Source organism: Nestor notabilis, unplaced genomic scaffold (assembly GCF_000696875.1).
Source record: "Nestor notabilis isolate BGI_N333 unplaced genomic scaffold, ASM69687v1 scaffold14141, whole genome shotgun sequence".
Classification (NCBI taxonomy): Eukaryota; Metazoa; Chordata; class Aves; order Psittaciformes; family Psittacidae; genus Nestor; species Nestor notabilis.
Window position 1 is genome coordinate 87,064 of NW_009916358.1, and position 12,789 is coordinate 99,852.

General features: G+C 36.2%; 1 protein-coding gene across 1 annotated transcript in view; it reads right to left on the reverse strand.

The window, feature by feature from the left end:
• LOC104413532 (calcium-dependent secretion activator 2) overlaps positions 1–12,789 on the reverse strand; it is a 141,372-nt gene that overhangs the window by 86,193 nt on the left and 42,390 nt on the right. Inside the window, exon 7 of the mRNA XM_010024545.1 lies at positions 9,705–9,892. Within this exon, the coding sequence (XP_010022847.1) occupies positions 9,705–9,892 (188 nt within the window). The remainder of the gene's footprint in view (positions 1–9,704; positions 9,893–12,789) is intronic.

Below are 12,789 nucleotides of genomic sequence, written 5' to 3' on the forward strand. Positions count from 1 at the left end.
TATTTTCAGAGGATGTTTGCACAGAAGCAAATGTCCGAGAAGAAAGAGCAGGCAAAAAGGTGTTAGAAAAATGTACCACCTAATGCACTGAAAAACTCTTGTCTTGAAAACATGCTCTTAGAAAACAGCACAAACTGAATAATCTTTTTCTTTCTTCCTGTTAGCCTTATTGCAACAAGCAGAAAATAAAACCCTATTTTTGCAACACAGTTCTGAGACACATATGCTGGTGATCATTTTTTGCTACTCTTGGGAATATCTATCTACTACTGAGAAAAAAGAATCCACAGAAAAAAAGAATCTGATTCTGAGGTGGGCTGAGATAGAAAAAAATAGATAGTTTCAGAATTTCCTCTCATTTTGTCTTGTAGATATTTTTCTTTAATTGCTTCAAGGACAGAATAAAATAAAATAGCACTGTTTTGAGCTGGTTATTTTTATTTATAAATTATTGTGCCTGCCAAGAAAATCAGACTCATGCAGTCATTTAGGTTCCAAAGGCTTGGGTCCAGCCATAAACTGGATGCCATAAAATGCAAGAACTACTTTGCAACTAAACCCGACAAGAAATTCACCTTTCCTACAACCCCAAATATTTTGCATAGTGGTTTGGACTTGATTTTTTTAAAATTCAAAACCAGTATTCAGCTTTCTTATTGCAGCCTTGGACCTGTCTTTCAAGAACTCAGCAAGAAAAGTGATGGACTGTCTTAAGAAGAATTTTCATTTTAATATTACCTTCTTAAGAAGGTAAAGGGAGAGTAAACTTTCCTTTCCTGCACCTTCTTTTCCTCCTTATTCTTCACAACTGCTTTTGGGATTAGAGAACTAGGTGAAACAATGAACACTCAAAACCTGAATAGCCTGGTCTCTCTCACTTATATTAGTTTTCCATTTTTTGAGAACTCTGCGATTGGATTTGGATCAGCCTGTCTTGTCTGCTTAGATCACAGTCTAACTGGCACAGATGTAATGTCAAATTATTTAATTCACTCAGACTTAAATATGAAAAGAGATTTGAAATAAAGACCTCATGAACTACAGCTAGAAAATTCAAGTGTTCGAACCTAAGACACTCAAGGAATGACATAAAAAAATAGAGGTTGAACAGAATTTTTAAAGAAACTTTTATTGCAATAACTTTGCAAGATCGTTGTCCTCATGGCAGTTACTCTAGGGAAGCTGACTGATTAGGTGGCAAATTTAGGTGGTGGTTAATATAATCCTTTAAGACTTGGAGTATTCTCCATGAAAAAACCTTTCTTAAAACCTGTAATAATTTGCAGAGGTCACTTGATGCACTTGTAGGATTGAGATTCTTGTGAATATCTATGGCTCATGAGATAAAAATGGTAATCTAGTTCCAATGGGAATTAGATGTGATGGACACTGGGTTGACTGTATATTTTTTCCAGTTCTCACCTTTGGAAACAGCTTCTCCTAGTGGCCTCTCAGAGGGTGAATTTTTATCTTAAGCAAGACTGCTTTGTTGAGACAGCCTTGTAAATACTGACTGAAGGTGACTGACTTGTCTTTTTTCCTATGGAACATCGTTGATACCAGTGCTTTTTTGTGTATTTGCATATTTTAAAAATGTTTAAAGTCTTTTCAATGAGCTTTCCTCATCAAAAACATAGACCATCTCTTTGGCTTGTCTTGGGAAAAAAAAAAAAGACAAGAGAAATGCATAGACTGATGTTTTAACATGTACATACATACACACACACATAGGTGAAAACAGCAAGGCTGACCAAAAGAATCTGCCAGAGAAAGATGAGAAATTCTGATGAAAAAACAAAATTCAAGAAAAATACTCAGCTAAGGTCTTACTTCAAGACATTTATATAATAAACTACATTTCAAGGGTGTAGGAAAAACAAAAACAAAACTTAAACGTCATCTTGGCTCCTAGAAACAAATTGTTTTAGAAAACTCCAGTGCTTTCTAAGAGCACTTGTTTTTAAATTCAGCAGCATGCACAATAAATGAAATAGTGAGAACTTTCGAATTAGTAAGATAAAAGTTTCACTTCTTGTTTTTTAGTAAACTTAAGAGTAAATTGTTTAGAATTTTCATGTAGAGATTCCATTATCTATAGGATGTTAAAATCCAAGGAATTTACTATGCAAATTTTCCTTTAAAACACAATTGTGTTAATGAAGGCTTCTGCAGATTCCATGGTTTATGTTAAGACAAATCTAAGAAAAACAATGATTCACATTATCAGCTTAGAAGCAGGCAGAGCAGACGTCTTTTTATTAACAGAAAATGAAGAAAGCAAATTGTCACATGGCATTTAAACGTAGCTTTAACCAGCAGGCACTTGAAGACCGAGCATTTTGTTGTTTATATTAACTATTCTTCAAACACTCTGACTAAAAAAAAAAGGCACAATAGAGCCTTCTGCTGTATGCATTTCTCAGGGTGATCCTACATCTGCTTACAGGTCATACCCTCTTTTTCACAAATGAATGAAAAAGACCAGTTCTGAAGGCCACTGAAACAGATTAAGATGATAAATCAAGTTAATTTTAATGATCTTTTATGTAGTTATATTTTAGGTGGGACTTATTAATGGCCTTCTACTGAAAAGCAAAGCATGTACTAATATTATTTTACCCAATGTATACAAGTATTTGTAGGCATTAATCAGATTAAATTAATGACAAAACAATGTATAACATTCTGGGAAGGTAAGAGTATGTAATAGCATTAGCAATTCCTTCATTGCCTAAGATGGTAAGTGTCACCTTAAATATGCAAAACTTTGTCCTAATATTTCTTGATAATGTGTGAATTGTGATTAATTTTCTACTGACAATTTCTCTGAGGCTTTTCAGAAGCAGATTTGTTTTGATGTGTTGAGAAATGTGCCTCCGCTAATATTGTAGTGAGGACACACTTTATTGTAACATTATAATATTTATTAGGACTTTCCAACACAGGACAGAATCCTTCATTAAACCAAAAGTGAGGTCAACATGGCTTCACTTGGTATCTGTAACAAGGTGAAGAATTTTGTTTCTAGCTTTGAACTCAGGAGACCTCTACTGTGGCTATTTACAGTAATATATCACCACCTTCCAAAAATGAAGAATGAACTGGATGAGGCATGATGTTTGAAACAGGGCACTACATAAAACTGAGAGACCTAGTGAAAAAGTTCTATTCTCAGCATTGCCCAGTGAGCCTCAGAAAAGGGGATGATTACACTCACTTGAAGAAAAGGGATATAAATGTCCAAGGATCAACTAGTTTTTCCAGTTTTAAGAGAACACTTCTCATCTAGAAGCACAAACTCACATAGCATATCAATCCTAAAAGGTGTATTTTCTCATTCCATTGTTCTGGGGAAATGGTGACAGATAACAAATGGCTTCTGAATAAAACCATGCTTTCAATTATGAGAAACCCACTCTCACCGTTCCCATTATAGAGGACTGATAGAGAAATGAGACAAACTACAAAAGACTCTTGTTAAGTCTCTAGATGCTGTATCAAACATGAGAGAGAATTTATATAAGATACTGGTACACTGATGCAAAACAACTTCTAATGTAACACACTTCCCTAAAGATCCACACGTTAAGGGATCTCAGGCTCCTTCGTCCAGCTGTTTGACAGCCTTGGAACAGACCTAAGATTCAAGCAGAAAGCCCAATTGCTAACAGAAAACAGTGAAAGAAGACCTTGCACCTGCTATCATTACAACACAGAACATGTGGGGTTCAGACTGAATAAGCAGCACAACAGGAAGAGGAAGCATTTTAACCTGCTTAAAACTGAAACGTTCCACAAAATCCTGCTAGCAATGGTTTCTCAGGAAAGCTAAGAAGTCTACATGCTATCCAAATATTTTTATATACAAAATTATACATATAAAAAACCGTAACACTTCTGGGAAGAGAGCAACTGGACAAACCTTTCATGTCAGGTAGTGACCATGTGCAAGATAAATGGTGAAACTACTGACTTAAGTTCTGGAATTTTAGACTAAATCTTACTAGATACTGTTTATGAAATATATAAAATGAAGGAGAAGCCAGCCAGACACAGTCAATCTTACTTTAATCTAGAGCTGATCTAGTCAGAAGAGAAGGAAACATCTGTTCAGAAGCTCCACAAAAAATTATTAGAAGAGTCAGAGCAATGTAATGATATTATTTTCCTCATTCTTACAGAGTTCCTTGTCTCAGATTTGAAAGGGATGATTTCTCTGGTTCTTTTATCACTTGACACAAAGTGTAAAATTGCAATAAATGGTTCTTATCACAAAACATTGAAAAATGAAAAGAAATATCTGAATGTGTAGCACACTCTGAAGTTTCCATAGTTTCATTTCTCTTACGTGTTCATTTATTCCACTTTAAGATATTTCTTCCAAGCATAACAGAAGCAAGAAGCCCATCAGAGAGTCTACAGTGCCAAATGATGGCAAGGATCTAAAAGGAGCTCTCAGAGAGGGCAAGGCTATTGCAGAGATGTGAAATGAATTCTTTGCACTGGTGTTTATTATGAAGGAAATTAAGACGACTTCAGTGCTGGAACCCTTCTTTGTTCACAGGAGAAAACAAAACAAAACAACCACCTTATTTTCAGCACAGAATCTGTCCAAAGTTAAAGCAACTAAGAAAAAGCTTAAAGAACAAATTAGAAAAATGAACAGAAGTTGCCAGGGCCAGAACTGAATTACCTGTGGTTGCATGAACAGCAGTAAGTTGCCAGGGCCAGAACTGAATTACTTATGGTTGCATGAAAGTTCTCACCAAGAACTGCCTTCCTCTTGAGGAATGGGAGGTGAAAAATAAGAGATCAAGTTAAAAATCAGGACTGCAGGGGAGGTAGGGGGAAGTACAGGCCAGTAAGCTTTACACACACCCCAGAAAATTAGAAGGAACTATAATATAAGGATATTCTATGATTCTATGATATTTATAAATAAAATTAAAGAAAATTGGGTAAATATTTTTGTGATGACAGCCGTAAGGCGTAAGGCTGTAAGGCACAGAAATCTTACTTTCTGATCTTGAAGTTCTCTAAAAGGATCAAAACCAGGTGGATGAGTATGACCTGGCTGATATGATGTACAGAGATTTTCAAAAATCTTTTCTCAGAATGTCTAATCAAAAGCTATTAAGGCAATTAAGCAGCCACTGAGTAAAAGCGAAAGTCTCACATTCACAATGGACAAGAAAGAGTAAGAATAAATGGTGAGTACCTGCAGTGAAGTTATCAGTAGAGTTCTGCAGGGATCTGTGCTGAGACCTGTGCTATTTTACTGTATTTGCAAATGTTCTAGCAGACGGCTAAGAACTGAGGTGATAGTAAATATAATTGTAATGACATCTATATGGCATAGTGTGGAATTACAGAAGGATCTTATGAAGTCAAGTAGCAACAAAACAGCAAAAAGTGATCAATGTAGATTAATAAATGTAAGGAAAAATCAGTTGCTATTCAGGACAGAGATCATGGTGCTATGACGGATAATCTAATGCAAATGTCCCTGTTCAGTAGCATTCAAAGAAGCAAATCAACATTAGGGATTACCAGAAAAGGGTAAGGAATTAGCAGGAAGCATCCATCCAGTGTAATCAACACATGGTTCACTCATACTTCTTGAATCTTGAATCTTAAATAGTGAAGAGACAACAGAGAAGGATCTTTTTTTTTTCCATGTCTCTCCATCTCTTCCAATAGCAACAGAGAATGAAATGAGGTGTACAGGAGTCAAGTTCAAAGCAAGAGTTCTTCAAGCAAGAACTTGCTGCCAAAGGTGTTGAGGGTGCAAAGGGCTTACGCAGGTTCAGGGGTGCAATGGACAAGTATCTGAAACAGACGCTCATTCCAGGTTAATGAACAGGCATATTCTGAGCTGCAGAGTTGGAGACTGAAAGAGCACTAAGAGGAAATATTGCATATGCTTGCCCTTCTCTTACTCCAAGCAGGTCACTGCTGGAGGCAGATGATTTAGTGGCTTAAAAGAATCCTGACTCAATATGACTGTTCTGTGCAAACACACATGTGCTGAGGATTTCAAAATTAAGGCAGAAAGAAACTATTTATCTTTGGTTATAAACTGATTTCTGTAGCATTACTTGCACCTTCATTTCTCATATATGAACTTCCAATAAATCAGCTTTCTTTCTGAATAGAAAAAGGTATAACCAGGGAATATACTTGAATTTTGATTTTCTTTTCAATTCAGGCTGTACTCAGCAGGTGGAAAGAAGTCACTTTGCACTTCATGTGATACCCACCAGCATCCATTTCAGACAAGGGGGACTGAATAGAAGTCACAGCATGAAAAGTAGACAAAAGTGAACGTGATGGGGAAGAAAACAATAGCTCCTACCTGGACTGTTTAGACTGAAATGTCAGCATTCAGGAATATCCTACAGTTCCTTATTCTGCCCATTTCACTTTCACCAGAGATACACAAGTGTAGGCATAATTGCAGTGCAAGAACTTCACTTGTGAACTAATGATTTGATGGGGACCATATTGTGGAACATTTCAAAAGAAAAACATTGTGAAGAGGAGCCAAAACAGATGGTATTGTAAAGTTACATAGCACCAGAAGCACAGCCAACGAAAGGTGATTTTATTTCCTGGAGAAAAAGTAATCAGATAATTCAAAAATAAGGATGTGTTTTTGTTTACACAGCAAGGCTATTCTTTTACTAATACATTTTGCTTTTTTGGCTGTTTAGGAAGAGAATGTCTTGACAATGTCATCCACAAAAGCAGACATACCTTTTCAACATAAGCAGTTTGTAAGCCCAGTTGTAATGCTCTTCCCAGCAGGAAAGGAAAGGCATGAATGAAGCTAGAATTCCTTGGTCTAGGACTCAGCACATGGTGTTCAACCCTGCATAACCATTTGTGTTCCCAAACCAACAACATTCACGTAAGACACACACTAAGCACCAGTATGCTTGATAACTTTGTCAGAACTTGTTACCTATACCTTCATCTCAGGAAAGGGGACTGTTCTCTGGTCCTGAGACCAGGTGGCAAGGTCTGCTGCTCAGTTCAGGTCTCCTCTGTGCTCCATAATGTCCCTGAAGCTTTAGGACAACAATTTACTTCTGTGTGTTTATTCCAGTTGTTTTGAAATAAACCCATGGCTATTGTGTTACAACCTGCAAAAGCATTATAGCCTGCAGCATAAAGAGTTCCTATTTGCAGTCCTAGAGTGCAGCAAAGAGCACAGGGCATACCTGAAGGTTCAAAATCTACTGGAAGAGTTCTGCAGACATACGGAGGGTGGAAAGAGCCAAAGCTGATTGTCTTCATAGTGTTTAATGGCAGTGGTATGCAGTACACACAGTCCCACAACCATGCCTAGGATCTTAAAAAAGTGTCTATAACTAAGGGACATTTGGGGTCCATTTATGAGACTGCTTCCTCATCAGTTCTGTTTAGCAAATCAGATGTACTCATTGGTGTGCTCAGCATATGTCCTGGTATGGCCCTGGTATATTTTGTAGATTTGCTCTGATTTGCGCCTGAGTTTCTCCTCACCAGACTTGCAGAAATGAACGTGACTGATACCTTTATCTGATCATTTGATGGATGTCACCAGATTGCCTGCTACCCTAAAATTCATGCCTAAAAGGAATTGAAAATTTGAACTATGGATACAGTTGCATTCCTACATGCTTCTCCATCACCTGACTTCAAGATCATTTTTGATGATCTTTCTCAGGCTAGTGTAAGGTCTAAGATACCTCTATGAAGCAAAGGTGAAATATAAATTAAATACTTCATGCCCAGAGCACAAAGCTCTTTGTTCTGTGGTCTTTCTAATTCTCAGCATGACTTATAAAATTAAGATGTATAACGCCAGGGATCAGCCTAGAACTTTGGCCTGTCTTGCATTGTCTGTGAAATTCCTTTTTCCTTTTTACTATTTCTTAGTGCTGCAGCAGATGAATGAGTGGATATATTATGTGCGTATGTGTGTCTGTCATCCTCAGTGAGTGTGTCTGCTTCTGTCCTTGACTTACTTTTCTTCTTTCTTCATGTTTCTTTTTTCTTCCTTTTTACAATATATCAGTTCTAGTCAGACCCTCTCTGTTCAACACTTCTTTTATTCCTAAAACACTCATAATGCTATTCAGAGAATATCTGTACAGAAGGAATAGACAGAATACAGAGTGCTTACGACTGTGTAAATGATGTGCTCCCTGAGATATTTTCATGCACTGCATGCACTGTTGTCCTTCACTTAAATTATGAAATAAAAAGAAATGTATCTACCTTTCTTTTGAATTCTTGAAATAAGTTTGAGCAATTATCACTGTATATTTGTCTTATATTGAAACCACTAATAAAAAGGCTAGAAACAACAAAGGCTTAGACTCAATAGAAAATATGAATGCGTCAGGTTCTTCAGAAACTGACAAAAGAAGCATGCTTTTGTGAAGAACAGGTTACCATGTAAATGCCAGAAAATCTCCTAACTTACCAGTATGAATGTTAAGATTCTGGACAGTATTTCAGGCACATTCAAAAACATTTTAATTTTTGATATTATTATCAAAAATAACACAATGTTAATCTCCTGCAAATCACTCAGATCACAAATGCCCAGCTGCTGTTCTCATAGATGAGGCTTTGTCTGAGCCAATGAAGGAAACTATATCCTTTTTAAGGATTGTCCCTTCTTGACTGGTTTCAGTCACGGACTCTGTGACTGGTTGCAAAGCAACACAGGCATACATGTTGGGAAGAAAACCTCTCTCTCCCGATTCCTGCCAGGATTCAGTTTTGGGAATTTACTGACAGCATCACAGTAATCACTTTTTGGGACTATGAGTAGATTTTCCCCTAGTGGCAGGATTGGGTGAGTTGAGATGAGGAGATCTATTGCATTTTCTCTTGTTATTTTTTATTTTTTAAAACATATTTCTTCTACAAGTTAAGTGTGTACAGCAACGTATAAATGCATATTGTCCTTAATTTCATAGATTGCCGGCCCCAAACTGAAGAGTGTTCAGTGAATGACTACCATGACTGTCAGAGGCCAGAGCACTTGCTTTGAGAAGAGGCTGAGGGAGCTGGGCTCGTTCATCCTGGAGAATAGGTGGTGTCTAGGGGTCTGAATGACAGCCCCCAGATGCTACTGGGGGGATGACAAGAGACAACAGATATAACTACACTGAAATAAGACAGGTTCAAACTGGGTAAAGACCTGACGAGATAAAGTACAACTGTCTTAGTTGTTGCTGAGCAGTGCTTATCCTGATCAAAGATTTTTCAGTCTCTCATGCTCTGCCAGGGGCACAAGAAACAGAGAGGGAGAACAGACAGGACAGCTGAGGCAAACTAACCAAAGGGCTATTCCATACCACAGCACATCATGCCCAGTAGATGAAGTGAGGGGAGGTGTTTAGGGATGGGATGGGCATCGGTCAGCAGGTGATGACCAATTTTAACACGATGATATCCTTTAGCCTTAATCAGCCTGTCTATACAATGGCCAAGAAAACGTACTGCATTAAGACTGTACAAACTGAAAGGAGATTTTTTTCTTTATTTTTTAATAGTAATCTCTATAAAACCTCCAATACCCCTGAAAAAACTTTCATGGACTGATTTCTGTTGTGTGCAACTTCCCCAACCGGTGAATGCAAGAGCCTATAAATACTTTTGCTTGCTCCTAAAGCTATGAATTTAAAAATATATCATTAAATTACCTGTTACCATGAACATGAGAAGCACAAAATGCAAAACTGTAGTGGAGCAAGGTTGGATCAATGACAGAACCATTTTCTGAATGTTCAATCAATTCAGTGAGATAGCAAAGATGGCGGTGACAGCCTCTCACGCCGTAGCGAGCACAGTATTCATCTAACACGAAGACTTGACCTGGGCTAAACCAACCCTGAAAAAGAAAGGCAAAAAGCCCCTCAACATTTTGACATTTTCCCACTCACAGCTTTTAAATCAAACAAAGAACAGAAGCATATATTTTTATATGCATTACGTAAACTTTTTATTCTGGAATGATTTATATCTGACTAATGCTGATGGCACTGGAAGCTAGATCCAACAATAGACCTCTTGGTGAAAGTAATAAATGTCAGGAAACTTTGCAGTGCTGAGTTACCACTATTATGAAATACATAGTTTACAAAACCACACCAATACATCCAAAGTCTGCTACAGATTCAAAACCTAATACAAAATACACTAACACTATAAAATAATTAATTTTTTGAAAGTAATTAATTGTAAGCTACAAGAGAACATTTGGGTAAAGCTGAGGAACATTATCATGGACATTAAAATACAGTTTCTGGGTGGTCAGTTTTCACCATTAAATGTGAGAGAACCAGAATCTGCCCACTTACCCTGTTTCTTATGTAACACGCATACATTTTTAAGAACTTCTACTAGTAAAGAGAGATAAAGCTAATTAGTTTGCTAAAAGCCATCTGAGTAAGATGAGGATGATTTGACCATGAATAATAATTATATAGTCGGGGGTATACTGAGGGCCTACTTGGGCAAAGTCTGATGAGACCAGAATGGCATAATGTCACATACATGAAACAAAGTACATACATACTCCTTTCCACTACAAGATTAGTTCTTGAGTGAATCTGGAGTATAAAAAAAAAGTAATTGATTCTTGATGCAGAAATGTTAAAACAGCAGAGCCTTGATTGCCTCTTCTCCCAGTATGAAAAAAAAATTGCATAGTGAGCTTCCAAAGAGCAGCAGGGAGAAAAACATAAACCTTGGGAAACCACAGCTACTACACAGCTGTTCTAACTAAGCTTTTTTCTTAATTGTGGTGATATTTCCCTCTCATCATCCCTGCCAAATGGTTAAGAGAGATTGAGGAACACCTGAACTCAAATATACAAATAACTTTGATAAGCGAAATGATTTTGCAAGTCATGAATTTATAACGTCAATTTAGCAGCTGAAGACAAGTATTTCCCTGCTGCTAGTGAATATTTCTGCAAGCTCAGATGTTTAATATTTATACAAAATATGAAAAAAAATACTATTAAACACTATTAAAAATATATTCACATCGAGTTTAAATAATCTGTGTTTTAGCTACACTAAAAGACTTGCATGAGAAATCTAAATTTTGTATACTCCCCCAACTCTTGAATTTTATTTGCAAACAAAAACACCTTAAAGTTATTCCAGAAATCTGTTTGCTCCTGATTGATTAATTTATTTCAAGTCAGTGTTTCTACTGCCTTTAAAGAGCTTCAGCTGTTTCTAGAAAACACTTGGCTTTATTGCAGCACCCAGAACAGTATTCAGTGTTTTAAACTAATATCTGGTCATGCTCCAACAGCTCATGCAGTTTACACTGGGTTTGCTACAAAATATTCTATTGAAAGAAGAAAGAGAAGGTATTGTAACTGAATTCCTGAAACAATATGTATCCTAGCCCTAGATATAATAAACAGTGGTTACTGTGATTGATATTCTTCTAATAAATCATCATTGTCACTGATGTCTCTCTACATTTTTATGGAAAACATGACAAAATGCTGCATGTCAATGCCTAGCAGTACAAAAGGAGATTATTAAAATTTCTGTAAATTCTCATAGGAGAAAACTGTGACAAGAATACAAATTTTTAAAGAATTCATTACTTTAGCTTCAGTCACTGTCAGGGATCTATTTTAGTGTAGCCATTTTCTTATAAATATGAGCCTTCCTTGCCCTTGTTCAACACCATATCATGCGTAAGTTTCACAAACACATAATAATTATATGACACAGAGTATTAAATAACAGCATATTTTTTATCGTATAATTGCAAAAAAAAAAAAAGCCAACCAAAAAAACACCAACAAAAAAACCCAAAACCCAAAAAAAACAAAAACCAAAACAACCCAAGAAAAAAAGAAGCTCCACAATACTGAGAAGAATGTAAACATTAAAGAACTTTAGGTCATATAATATTTTAATACAGAACTGTGATTAGTATTAATTCTTAGACATTTCTGGTTTTCTTTTTACAAGTGTGGTTACTCTATATTTATTGAAATAAATGGATGAATTGTTTCTAAAAATTATAGGAAATGAGCTGTTCAGGAAAAAAAAATCACAGTTATATGTTCATGTATCCTATAGCTACCTTGACACTCCCAATTTTTTAATTAAAAAAATCTAGTTAAATATGCAATTTAACAAAAAATGATCACCCATTCTACTTATTAAAAGCTGAATTTTAAAAAGAACAATAAGAAATGTGCCTGCTTTATGGTTGCTATAGCACTGTGTATTTCAGCTAACCTCTTCTAAAAGTTCCTGATTTCAAGGTTATATTAAGTGTCTTACTATATTATTATTATAAAAAAAGATTTTGACCCCAATGCACTGTTAGAAAGCTAACCATTTTCTCTTTGAGTGCCAATTACTTTGTACAGATGTACCTTCGGGCCTCTTCTTTGATTCAGTGTGCAACCCACAGACAGAAAATGAGTCCTTTAACTTTTTCTATACATACTTATCTGGTAGTATTTTAAAAAGGAAGCAACTGTCATCAAATAATCATTTTCCTCCACCTTTTTTATACTTGCAAACAAACCTAAAACATCCATCATTATCTTTGTATTACATGACTAGTCAGATCAATGGAAAATACTAGTAAAAAAAAGTTATCCTTTTTTTCATTTCTGTTGGATAGTAAAGTGGAAAAAATTACGTGCTATGAGGCATTTTAGGTCCTTAGTGAGAAATCGCTATTTCAGACACGGTATCAGGTGAAAAACAAAGGCTCAGGAAGTTATGAGGTCTGACCCA